Genomic DNA, 13,660 nt, shown 5'->3' with positions numbered 1-13,660 from the left:
TTATCCATCTCATCCATAAATCCCCAAGTCAATCTCTTCCACTCTACCACATCCAAAATCCACAACCATTTCACTCCCCTCAGAGTCTAGAATACTAGTCTTGTGGCATCACTATAGCTAACAACAATCCTTGTGGATTCGATCTTTTTATTACTTGACGACGGTCGTATACTTGCAGACCTATCAACTAGCGCCGTCGCCTTCCTCCCCTAGCCGCTGTCGCTCGCCCTGTCGCAATCTAGTCTGCCGCTGTCCCCTACAAACCAGTATTGCCACCACTATCCTCTGCTGACCAGCGTTGCCTCTTCATCGAATTGAAGTTGGCAACAAGAATCAAAGCTTGATTTGTGTTCAAGTTGAGGATCTTGATTTGTAGATCCTGTTATACGGAGGGGTTCTTATTCGACGATTCGACATATCAGGTGGGTATTCTTGTGCTTGGTCAACACAGGTTCTCCTTTCGTAGTGCATGATTACCTTGTTGCTATCCTTATTATAGTTGTTGCTTGATATTTACAGTTGACTTTAATATGATCTTGTTACTATCAATACAGTTTCCTTAAGTGTCGTTATCTATGTTGACTTATCATGATTGATGTTACACATATCTTAATGTTGTAGTAGTCATCTGTTGAACTATGCATCGTAGTATGTTGTTGTTGTTAACTCTCACTACACAGGTTGGGTGAGAGTATTATAGCACTGCACAGATTGGGTGCAATCACGACTAGCTAAATAGCTCTCTTGAATACTGCCCCTCCCTCTCGCGTATAGTGGTCTGTTGTTGGAGAGGGTGATTCCTGACGCGCATCCCAGTGCACTACACAGGTTGGGTGTCTGGGGATGTTGACGGCAGACGGTGATATTTTTCCCGCTCCCCACTCACGTGTAGTGGTCTGTTGTTGGAGGATGTGCAATTGTCCTGTTTGGCGTCCTAGTTCACTACACATGTTGGATGATTGGGGGTGGCGAGTGCAGACAGTGACCATGCATGCATTCGTTGTTGTTTACTGCATTTATAGCTGATGCACTTGTTGTTATATGATTATGTACTTGTTGTTATATGACTGCTGCATTTGTATGACATGACATACATGATTACCATATTGTATGTTGACCTTGCTCTTGTAGTATCATGTTGAAACTGTATACCTTTTGATATCCATGCTTATATTCCTTTGATTCCATGTAATATTGTGCACTTTCATTCTAGTACCAACTGAGTATTTTTTTTATACTCACCACCCAGATTCTGAAGATTTTTATCTTCTCAGGTAGTAGATAAGGATGTTGCTTGAAGCTTGGAGTTCTGCTGGACTGCCCCCATCTCACACTGGGAAGAAGATTTTGATTTTTATGATTTTACATGGTATAGATTTAGATTTTGAGATGTATCCGTTATATAGAGTTCATAGTGGATGTTATCGTTATGTTTCCGCTGCATTGTTGTAGATTTGGTATACATTGAGTTTTTGTATAATCGTGGTCAATTTTGGCATTTTCATTGTTGTAGTGGTATTTATAGTTGATGATGAGTTGTATGTGTTGTTGTGGTTGTGTGGGTCTTTATCTATGTAGTTTAGTAGTTAATTATATGTATTGTATTGTTGTTTCGGTCGTATAGGCCTCTATGTTGATATGTACTCAGGAAAGTTGAATTGTTACAGGGGAGATGCTGCCAAAATTTTTCGGACGGCCGTCTCTCAAGACGTGGCAATTTTATGGTATCAGAGCAAGTTCGGTTCTTTTAGGATTTGTTGTTAGATTTATCGTTATTTCTTTTGGGTTGTTGTCGTATGTCAATTTATTCGATCTAGGTTGTGAGATGGGATAGATAGCGACTTGAATCCTACAAGCAATTATAAGTAAAACCATCTTGTATATCTAATCCATTCATTGAAACTTATAGTAGTTGTGTCAATCAGGTAATATTTAATTTTGTTATGGCTTCTGAACAAAATCGAGCATGTGGTCGGCCACGGAGACGCCCTGCTAGATTTGTAGAGACGGAGAGTTCCAAGGATGTTAGGGATAGTCAGGAGCAACCCCAAAATCCTCCGATTACTAGACAGGATTATTAAGCTCAGGAGGTACCATTGACATATCCGGTATCGATTACTACTAGTAGGACTATGGACAAGAGCCGAATACCATTGCTAGCAAAATTCGTTAAGGATCAAATTACCTTATTTCACGGGGGATCTGACCCGTGGATGGCTCGATCTTGGTTGGAGAATTTGACGGATACTTTTGCGTATATCATATGTACCGAGGCGGAGAAAGTGGAATTAGCTATATACCACCTTCGTGATCAGGCTGTCACTTGGTGGAAGACACAAAGGATTATATTCGGAGAGCGGGATATAACATGGCTAATGTTCCAGGAGGTTTTTGAGAGACAGTATTTCTCTGCGACATTCTATTTGGCTCGGCGCTAGGAGTTTCTGAGTCTTAAGCAAGGTGATTGCTCTGTCATGGATTATAATACGGAGTTCTCTCGACTCGCTGAGTTCTGCCCGCATCTAGTAGCTCAGGATGGGGACCGAATGTTTCAGTTCACCCAGGGATTAGCTACATATATTCGAGTTAGAATGTCTAGTTTTCCTGCTAGTTCTTACAGAGAAGCATTGGATCGGGCTCTACTCATTGAGATGACTCAACAACAAGTGGCTAGGGAAAAAGATGTAGAAAAATTGAAGAATTGGAACTTACAGATTACCGGTCAGAAGAGGCAAGCTAAGGAATCAGAGTCTGGGGATTCTTTGAGACAATAGAAGGGTAAACGGTTATCTTCAAAACCTTCGAGTGAGTCCCAGCGAAACCAGAGTAAGAATAGTAGGTGCTTTCAGTATCGATCTGGCAGTCACCAATTAGATGATTGTCCATTAGATCAGACTGTTTGCTATTATTATAAGCAATCTGGTCATATGGTCAGGAATTGTAGTCTGCGAGCACAGTTAGAGCTCACTAATACTAACCGTTCATGAGAGCGATCTACACAGCCTCGACAACAGAGGATACCATCGAGGTATAAAGCACCCTCTCAGTAAAGATCTTTGTCGCCTCCAGGGCAAATGTACCAGTTACACGGGAGAGAGTATGAAGTGTTACAGACGAATCGAGTATTTCATCGCTAATTTGGCGACAAATTCACGATTTGTCGCCAATTTGGCGACGAAATACTCGATTCGTCGCCAATTTGGCGACGAATCGTGAATTCGTCGCCAAAGGCAAAAATCAAAATTGACGAAAAGTTGACCAGGTACGCCAAATTTGGCGACGAATCAAGTATTTTGTTGCAAAATTAGCGACGAATTAACGATTCGTCACTAAATTGGCAACGAATCAAGTATTTCGTCGCCAAAGGCAAAAATGGAAGTTGACGGAAAGTTGACCAGGTAAGCCAAATTTGGCGATGAACCTACGGTTTCGTCGCAAAATTAGCGACAAATTCCTTATTCGTCATCAAATTTGCAACAAATCTTTGATTCGTCGCCAAATTTGATGACGAATGTTGGATTCGTCGCAACTTTGCGACGAAAACACAGGTTCATCACCAAATTTGCGATGAATAATTGAATTCGTCACAATTTAGCGACGAATTTGGCGACAAATATTGATCATCGCAATTTTGGCAACTAAACTATTTTTGTCGCACATTTCGTTACAAATTAGCAACAAATACTATTTTCGTCGCAAAATTTGTCCCAAATTTGCGATGAATTAGTTTCGTCGTAAAATTTCGTTGCTAAATGACTGTATTTTTGTAGTGTGCCCTTCCTCGTGGACTTTTTCTTATATTTTTTTTATTGTTGTTTACTATAATTATAGCTGATGCACTTGTTGTTATATGATTATGGACTTATTATTATATGACTGTTGCATTTGTATGACATAACATACATGATTATCATATTGTATGTTGGCTTTGCTCCTGTAAAATTATGTTGAAACGGTATACCTTTGATATCTATACTTATCTCTTTATGTTATTCATTTCTTTAAGTACCCACTGAGTATTTTATACTCACCAACCAGACCTTGGGATTTTTCTGTCTCCTCAAGTAGTAAATAAGGATGTTGCTTGAAGCTTGGAGATCTGCCGAACTGCCCCCATCTCACAATAACAAGAGTTGTTGGTTTCTTGTGTTGGTTTTCGGTTGGTATTTGGTGGTATCGTCTGTATTGTTTCCGATATGTGATTCGTGGAGTTTGTCGTTGGATTTTACTGTGAGCACTATCGTGGTGTTTTGGCATTTTCGTTGTTATATGTGGATTTGTTGTAATAGTGGATATATGTATGTCGGATTGTAGTTATGGTCGTGTGGACCTCTGTCTTACTACGTAATTAGGGAAAATTGAATTGTTACAGGAGATATGCTGCTGAAATTTTTCGGACGACCGTCTCTCAGGACATGACAATTTTATGATATCAGAGCAGTTCGATTCGTTGGGATTTTACATGTAAAGTCTATCTGATACCAATTTTATGGTATCAGAGCTTAGGTTGCGAAGTCCTTTTTAGTTCTTTTATTGTTGTCGGATTAGTCGTTATTTCTTTTGGGTTTTGTCATATGATGGTTTATTCGATCCAGGTTGTGAGATGGGACAGACAGAAGCATGATCTTCAAGTAATTGTAAGTAAGAATTCCTTGTACATTATTCATATTCTTAGAAATTGATAGTAGATTTGTTATTAGGTGATATTTGATTTTGTTATGGCTTCTGAACAAAATCGAGCACGTGGGCGGCCACAGAAACGACCTGCTAGATTTGTAGAGACGGAGAGTTCCGAGGATGTTATGAATAGTCAGGAGCAGACTCGAAATCCTCCAGTTGCTGGATAGGGCTCTCAAACTTAGGAGGTACTATTGATAGACCCGGTACCGACTACTGCTTACAAGACTATGGACAAGAGCAGGATACCGTTGTTAGCAAAGTCCGTTAAGGATCGATTTACCTTATTTCACGGGGGATCTGACCCGTGGATGGCTCGATCCTGGTTGGAGAATTTGACAGACACTTTTACATATATTACATGTACCGAGGCGGAGAAAGTGGAATTAGCTATATACCATCTCCGTGATCAGGCTGTCACGTGGTGGAAGACGCAAAGGACTATATTCAGAGAGCAGGATATAACATGGCTATCATTCCGGGAGGTTTTCGAGAGAGAGTATTTCTCAGCGGCATTCTGTTTGGCTCGGCGCCAGGAGCTTCTGAATCTTAAGCAAGGTGATCACTCTGTCATGGATTATAATACGGAGTTCTCTCAACTCGCTGAGTTCTGCTCACATCTAGTAACCCAGGATAGTGATCGGATGTTCCAGTTCACTTAAGGATTGGTTGCATATATCCGAGTTGGGATGGTTGGTTCTCCTGTTAGTTCGTACAGAGAGGCGTTAGATCGCACTCTACTCCTTGAAGTGACTCAGCAGCAAGTGGCTTGGGAAAAAGACGCAGAGAAGTCGAAGAATTGGAACTCACAGATCTCTGGTCAAAAGAGGCAAGCTCAGGAATCATAACCGGGGGATTCTTCAAGACGACAGAGGGGTAAATGACCATCTTCAGGATCTTCAAATGGATCCCAACAAGACCAGGGTAAGGATATTATAAAGTGCTTCCGATGTGGATCTGGTAGTCACTGAGCACAGGATTGCCCATTAGATCAGACTGTTTGCTATTATTATAAGCAACTTGATCATATGGTCAGGGATTGCAGTCTAAGAGCTCAGCTGGAGCTCACTAACACTAACCCTTCAAGAGCGCGATCTACACAGTCTCGACAGCAGAGGGTACCACCAAGGCGTATACCCCCCTATCAGCAAAAATCCTTGCCGCCTCTAGAGCAAATGTACCAGTTACATGGGAGAGAGTACGAAGTGTTACCGACGACCCAACAATCAGAGACCTGTTATTCAACCCCGATGCAACAACAGCTACCAGCAGTACCAACTTCATACGGTTTGTCGTACCAATATATTCATCAGCCAACATCAATACCTCAGAGTCAGCTTCAGCCAGAACAGAGGCAGGTTGTATTCCATTCAGATACCCCGCCGGCCAATGCGGAATTTAGACACATTGATGCTACGACCGGAGCGGAGGCACCGCGGAACGAGAGATCGATCAATTGAGTTATAATTTTAATTACTACGATATTTTCACACTATAGTAGGTAGGTAGTAAATTTGGAAATCAAATTTTTATTAGTGGAGGAGAATGTAAAATATGAAGAATTTTATTTATTTATTTATTTTTATTTTATTGTATTTTTAGTGGATCAGTTTTAATATCAAATTAAACCAACTTTGTTTGATTCATGAAAAAGAATTTTGGCAAAACAGAATATATAAGAAATAAACCAACAAAATTGATTTGGATTAAATCAAAATTCATTTAATTGGTAAACCAAGCGATACAATAAACCTTAGATTTTAAATCGGTTTACCTCAAACCCAAGCCCCGGTTTGAAAAGTCATGTTACTCTTCAAAAAGAAAAAAAAAAGATTTATCGTGATTTCTGCAGCGACCCCATCACCCGCCTCTCCCCTGCGCGCCCGATGACTGCGTCCGCCATCGAATCAACCGGATTTCTCGCGTCGACGAGAACTATAAGAGGAGACCGAAACCCTAGCCGACCCTCGCCATCAACCCCATCGCGCCTCACCTGCGATCGCCCCTCTACGCCTCTGTTCATCGTCCCCTGCTCCTCCCCCCATCTCGCGAACCTCCCTTGCCCGATGCCGTCGCTCGGCCTATTCGAAGCCGCCGCCGCACTGCCACCGTCGTCCTCTGCCGACCAGCGCCGCCGTCCCTTTTCTTTCAAGCGCCACCACGTGGAGAAGAAGCCGACGCCGCCGGAACCCTGGCCATCGCCGACGCACAAATTTTTCTGAGGTAAGCTTCTGATTCCAAGTAGAGTTATTGTTCAGTAACAACTGATGGATCGGTGTTTCTCTCTAGTTTCGATTGAGTTCCTCCACTGGCATACGCTTGTCTTGGATATGCTAGTTTACCCTTTCGACGTTGCAACGTTCTCTGTTATAGATTGAAAGGAAAATGAATGATGACTACGGTATTCCAGTGATAGGTTAAATCTGAACGATTATGTGGTTTTCCTACCTTCTTGTTGAAAGGAACTTTTTCTATGTTAATATCTCTTTCCCCTTGCAAACGGCGTGGGTATCAACCCACAACAGAGTGCTGGTAAGTCATCATTCTGGCTTTACTTGTCAATAGTTAACATTATATTTTAAACTTGTAATTTTATCCATTTGCCAAACGAAACTGGATAACAAAGTCATGTGTTCCATGCCATCAAACCTAGATCTTGCTGATATGTTAGTGCATTGGAGCTATTAGTTTCTCATGAAATCACCTCCCAAGATTTTCTATTTAATTATTTATTCTTATAAGTGCTTACTGTGATTACCAAGAGCTTGAACATTTGGAGAATGTTGTTCAGTACTATTCTTTCACTTGAAAATATTAATTCATTACACGCAACCAAATTCTAATTATTAAATTAGTTGGTAAGAAGAGGAAGAATGGTGATTTCAAAATACCCTACAAAAGTTTACTTTAGTGTGTTATCTTTGAAATTTGGAATCCTATGAGATCATATTATTGTTTTGGTGAGAGATTAGATTAAGTTAAATTAATGATTATGATTAAATATGGATTGAACTTAATTGGATGTGTGTGATGAGTGGTGTTAACTAAACTTGGTTGGATTAATCCGACCAAATTGAGTTAATTGGATCTGAGTTAAGTTGGTGTTTGATCTAGTTAAAGTTAACGTGAGTTAACTGGACTTGGTTGGATAGATCCGACTGAGTTGTGTTAATTGGACTTGGTTAGGTTAAATTCGATTGAGATGTGAGATTCGATTGGAATTTGCTTTGGCATAGAATTTAATATATTGTGTACTTAGTAGATATTATATGTTGTAAATTGCAGGACCTTGATTTATAAATCATATTATACGGAGAGGTTCTGATTTTGACGTGCGTCACACCAGGTGGGTACTCCTGTGCTTGGTCAACACAGGTCTTTCTTTCGTAGTGCATGATTATTCTGTTGCTATTCTATTCGTTGCTTGATTCACTGTTTGAAACTTACCGTTGACCTTGATATAATCTGTTCATCATCAATACAATTTTCTTAATTGTTGTTTATCCATGTTGACCTATCATGATTGATGTGCGCATAGTTTGAGGTGGTAGTAGTCATCTGTTGAATTGAGCATGCATCATAATATGTTGGCTCTCACTGCCTGTGTAGGTGAGAGCATTATCGCACTGCCAGTGTGGGTGCGACCAGGACTAGCTAGATAGCTCTCCTGAAGACTGCCCCTCCACATTCACGTGTAGTGGTCTGTTGTTGGAGGGTGTGCAGTTGTCCTGTTGTGCACCCCAGTTCACTGCACAAGTTGAGTGACTAGGGATGGCGAGTGCAGACAGTGATCATGCATGCATTTGTTGTTGTTTACTGCATTTATAACTGATGCACTTGTTGTTATATGATTATGCACTTGTTGTTATGACTGTTGCATTTGTATGACATGACATACATGATTATCATATTGTATGTTGACTTTGCTCCTGTAGAATCATGTTGAAACGATATACCTTTGATATCTATGCTTATCTCTTTATGTTGTTCATTTCTTTTAGTACCCACTGAAAATTTTATACTCACCACCCAAACCCTGAAATTTTTCTGTCTCCTCAGATAGTAAATAAGGATGTTGCTTGAAGTTTGAAGTTCTGTCAGACTGCCCCCATCTCACAACAGCAGGAGTCGTTGGTTTCTTGTGTTGGTTTTCGATTGGTATTTGGTGGTATCGTCTGTATTGTTTCTGATGTGTGATTCGTGGAATTTGTCGTTGGATTTTACTGTGAGCACTATCGTGGTGCTTTGGCATTTTCGTTGTTATATGTGAATTTGTTGTAGTAGTGGATGTATGTATGTCAGATTGTAGTTATGGTCGTGTGGGTCTCTGTCTTACTATGTATTTAGGAAAAATTGAATTGTTACAGGAGAGATATTGTCAAAATTTTTCGGACGACCGTCTTTCAGACATAACACTCTAAGAGTTTTGTTCCCCTTCATCGTACTGTAATTCATGGATGAATGACAAATTTATTGGGCAAACATTACAACATTAGTTTAACTCTGACAACTTATCAATATATGCTATCATCTTATTTTCATATTTCATAATGGTGACATTGTTGGCCAAGTGACTCTTAAAGAGTCATCCTGGTACTTCAAATGGAGTATTTTGTTTGTACACTCTTTCAGATTGGCTAATATATTAAAGACATCACATGTCCGATGTTGCCACATAAGTTTAGGAGTCCTAGCAATTGGGAATATACACTATGTCTTAATCACATCATACATTTTCTAATCGTCATGTATTATCTTATCCTCCATTAATTATAGCAAAAATTGAAATCGTCACCTTGACAACTCTGTTAGGATGGCACCACACTTTCTGAAAGGCAATAAATCACAAAAAAACTTCGCCTAACAATAGCGCATGCAGGGGGTGAGACAATCAATGAGTCATTCCACCCACTAAGAATCCATCCCAGACTTATTGATAACAACACTCTTACAAGAATCATCTGCGTCAACCGGTGAGGTCATCTTATCCTCCATTAATGATTCTAGGTTGAGAGACCTCTCCATAGTACTAGTCTTTCAAGAGCTATTCTCAAGTTCATCTCCTTGTCAAGGAAATTTGTGCATTGAACATATCATCGCCTTCAATGATGAAGGAAAGTAATATGTTTGTAGTAATACTAGTCAACAACATATCACAAGAAAGAACAATTATTAGTAATTCACATTTGCTACTAATGAATAAAATTTAATTTCGCAACAATCCCACTATTTGGTAGTATTTTCTAGTGAATAAATTTTAATTTAGCAACATATCACCAAAAAAAAAACACTGATTGCTAAACTTGACGGATATAAACTGAAAACCCACTCATTTAATCACAACATCTTCTATCATATCCATCGACATCGTCCAGTTTTTTCAAACGGCCATCAAAAATAATATACAAGACAAGACAAACTTTACTTCAAATGTCTTTATTAATAATATTAATAGTTCTCATTATTTTTGTCCGCGACGAGGGTAAAGTAAAGCCCTATCTGGGAATTCCTCGAAATCAGCCAACATATATTTACATCACCAAATATTTAGTAAACATACTCCATCCATCACTCCTATTAACATGTACCGGTCCAGTATCCAAATTTCTAGCTTAGACAAAGAAAGCGAAACCAGTAGATTTCTGTGGTTTAGTGCACTCTGACTGAACCCAACCTATTTTCTGCTGCGTGTTGTCGTAAACAACAAGCTTCCCCCGCAAGGAAATGTCTGCCAGCAAAATAGGAGACAAATTCAATTTAATTCTGCAAATTCATCGTCCATTGGACTGTAAATTAGCCAGACCAAACTTGACTCTTGACTATGTACGAGCTTGTTGATTTATCTTATAGAGGTTCAAAGCAATCTTAAGCCTCATTTATTAAAAAGTTAAAAAAAAAAAAAAAACTCAAATAGAGCTCAGCTACAGATAGAGGTTGTCCTTGTGATTCAATTAAAACATCCATCCAATAAATCATCTCTATATCATTTTCTTATATTTAACATACTATAGAAAATTTTAATTTATAAGGTATTAAGAATAATATATATAAATAGAGTATATATATGATACATGTAGTGCACTTCTTTTATATTTGAACAAAACACAAAAGAAGCACAGTCAGAGTTGCATCTTAAATAAGTTATTAGATAAATTTATAGTCAAGCTCTGTTCAAGAACATTACCATGTCAAGCTCACCAGTTTTTATGTTTATTTATTTTATAATGTTAAACAAACATAAATGAGCTTATGTGATTCAGCAATAGAAATAAATGTTGAATATAGTGCAAAGACATGGAAGTGATTGATAGTAATTTACCTCCCAATATTACAGTTGATCCATCGTGTACTTCAGTTCCATTAAGGACGCCCAAGCACACATTGCCTTTATCCTGCATAAATTCAAAACCCCTAAATTACATTGCTATCTACTTGTTAACAAAATGTCTATAAGTGGCGGGAAAAAGTAGAATTGGCCATTGGATGAATGACATTACCAGTGTGATACAGGAGCTTATATGAGGAATCAACATGGAACCAACTGTGTGGTGATACATGTTTAGATGAAATAGAATTGGAGCATCTGACAACAGTTGAACTCGACAAAATGCCAAGCGACATCTAGCAAAGGCTGTTGAACAGGCACTAGCAAGGCCTATAAAGGAGAAAGACTCCAATCATTTGGGGCATATTGGACATGTGCAAAGCAATGGAGTTTCCTCCAGCTTAGACAATCTTTGATTTCACTTTGGATCATCTTCAAGTAGTAATCATACTAAACACATTTCAAAAGAAATACTAAGCCTTTCACCCCAAGTTCCACCTCTGCCTCAATCTATCATCTCACCCAAACCTTTCCTCCCTGAAACAATTCAACCCAACCAGTCAGTTCAAGCAAACTGACAAATCAAACATCCTTATCTGCCGAACTAAACTCAGTTTAGACAAACCTAATTGACCTGAACCTAACTCATCTGAATTCTACCTTGGCTTCCTCTGACCATGTTCTGAATAGAGGTTGGAGTTTCTGATAGCTAGCAAACTCCCTGCAATATGTTGTCAAATTCCCAAAATAAGATGTGAGGATACGTACACTGATTACTAGGTAACCTTCAGGTTGAATAGTGAATGACTTTGACATGGTCCACCATTTCTTTACGAATTGCAGGGTTAATGGTTCAAAGAATTGCTTCACATCTTTAAAAGACCTGTAAATATGACGAACCTTATCAGACACTCGGTGCTATGGTGTTTTAGTTTATGCGACAAGATGAAAATTTCCATGTGTGCATTTGCAAGAACATTTTACAAAATGTAGGAAAGCAGAAACATAGTACACTCAAAAGCATTGTGAGAAAATGGTTAAGATAGTTAATAAGATATCACCTAATAGGAAAGTCGGCACGCAAACAGATTGGCATTGTAAGATCAGAGACATCTTGAATGAAGTTATTGGACATGGACTGGAGCTGTGTGTTTGTGAAATTCACATGGTAAATATTGATGATACTGAAGAAATGTAGTCCAGAATTTCATTTTTTTTCTTATGACTTACATAAGCGGTTAGCTTCCCATATGCTTCATCGGGAAAGTAAGTGTATGAGCTTCCAGTATCAAATATTACTGGGACTGCATTTCCTTTCTGCCCCGAAATTTGCTTGCCTCCATAATTAATTTTTGAAGCTTTAGAAATATAGAAATTTCTGGAACAAACAGAAACAAAACAAAGTCAACTTACATTACCAAAAAAATTGATTCAAATGGATCACCATGTAAGAATTTTCATGTGCAAGAAAGATCTGAAAGCAAGAAAAGAAGTCATCATACATAAAAGTACAAAAGCTTGTATGAATGCAGTCTTTTATGTTCTTTGTGGATAAATTAGTTGGGAGAAGTGTATAGAATAATTTCAGCTTCATACCTAGGGTTTGGCCTTTATCACAGTTCAACCCTCCAAATTTAAATACCTTGATTTAGTCAATGCATTTAAGAAACATTTTATTACTATCCGACATCCCACAATTGCCAAAATTGAAAGAATTCTGGATCAAAAAAGAGATGCACTTCAGAGCCTTAAGGTATGAAAATCACAAGAGTATTTTTCTCAGAAGAATCTTTAGAACCATAAAAAGAAAAGAAAAAAATGAAATGATGAAAACTTGAGGGAATTTGAATTATTAATCTATGATGAAAACTTGAGGGAATTTGAATTATTAATCTATGATTCAATGGTTAATAGAAAGCAAAGTACAACCAATTTATATTCAAACAACCATAACAAAGTTTCACCTTAAAAAGCTCAACATACTGACACAAATTAGGATGGCAAAGTTTTCCCCAAAGAGATGTTAACTTTGTTACTAATATTCAAGGAAAAATTATGTATGAGCTATGAACTACTAAATATATGTGAGTATGAAAACGACCAATAATTATATTCTTTGAGAATAGTATATAAAAAAACATGTGGAAAGGTGATGCTTACGTGAGGCCACTTTGTCTGGGAACCCAAGTCATGCCCCATTGAGGAACATAGTCATCTCCTAAGAACATGTATCCCCCACCTTTGGCTTCTCGTTTTATGCAATGACCTATGACATTGCTAATGATACCTTGACTTTCCAATTGAGAAGGTAAACTTACTTTCGAATTGCTAAGTCCAAGAATCCCATCTGTTTTTGCAGGAGAGGCTAAAAGTTGGCCTTGTTGATCATAAGCACACCTACAATACAAATGTAACAAAACCAACTTTATGAGTTGAAATGACCCTGACAACAAATTATAACAACGAAAAAGTCATACCCAAAAGTGAAACTGAATTTTGCCTTTTCACCATTTGCATCAAGAATGTGCATATCATCTCTTGCAAGGACACCCATGGAGGAACTATGATCTGCATATTCTATCTCATAATCACATTGTTCACAGGAGTCACAGTAACGATAATTCTGATTACGTTGTACTTCCATGCACAAAGAATTGC

General features: G+C 38.5%; 1 protein-coding gene and 2 pseudogenes across 1 annotated transcript; 2 read left to right on the top strand and 1 right to left on the bottom strand.

The window, feature by feature from the left end:
• The first annotated feature begins 2,132 nt into the window (after positions 1–2,132).
• Positions 2,133–2,987, top strand: LOC141834408 (uncharacterized; annotated as a pseudogene).
• A 1,920-nt stretch (positions 2,988–4,907) lies between these two features.
• On the top strand, positions 4,908–6,137 carry LOC141834407 (uncharacterized; annotated as a pseudogene).
• A 3,960-nt stretch (positions 6,138–10,097) lies between these two features.
• Positions 10,098–13,654, bottom strand: LOC141834376 (aspartyl protease APCB1-like). Its single transcript, XM_074721735.1, has 7 exons — positions 13,480–13,654; positions 13,163–13,399; positions 12,233–12,380; positions 12,064–12,146; positions 11,771–11,885; positions 10,997–11,069; positions 10,098–10,405 (listed from the first exon to the last, which is right to left on the bottom strand). The coding sequence occupies exons 1-7, from the start codon at positions 13,644–13,646 to the stop codon at positions 10,290–10,292; spliced, it is 939 nt and encodes a 312-aa protein (XP_074577836.1). The 5' UTR covers positions 13,647–13,654; the 3' UTR covers positions 10,098–10,289.
• Positions 13,655–13,660: the final 6 nt, after the last annotated feature.

Source organism: Curcuma longa, chromosome 9 (genome assembly GCF_044706935.1).
Source record: "Curcuma longa cultivar G26 ecotype Majalengka, Jawa Barat chromosome 9, ITB_CL_G26_1.1, whole genome shotgun sequence".
NCBI lineage: Eukaryota > Viridiplantae > Streptophyta > Magnoliopsida > Zingiberales > Zingiberaceae > Curcuma > Curcuma longa.
The sequence above is the reverse complement of the archived record's forward strand: the minus strand, read 5'-3'. Positions and strand labels throughout refer to the sequence as shown.

Coding starts and splice junctions, on each gene's coding strand:
- LOC141834376 (XM_074721735.1), bottom strand. CDS start 13,646: ATGGAAGTACAACGTAATCAGAATTATCGTTACTGTGACTCCTGTGAA. Junction 12,381..13,162: donor CCCAGACAAAGTGGCCTCAC/GTAAGCATCACC, acceptor TGTTTGTTCCAG/AAATTTCTATATTTCTAAAG. Junction 11,070..11,770: donor AAGGTTACCTAGTAATCAGT/GTACGTATCCTC, acceptor GAATTTATGCAG/GATAAAGGCAATGTGTGCTT.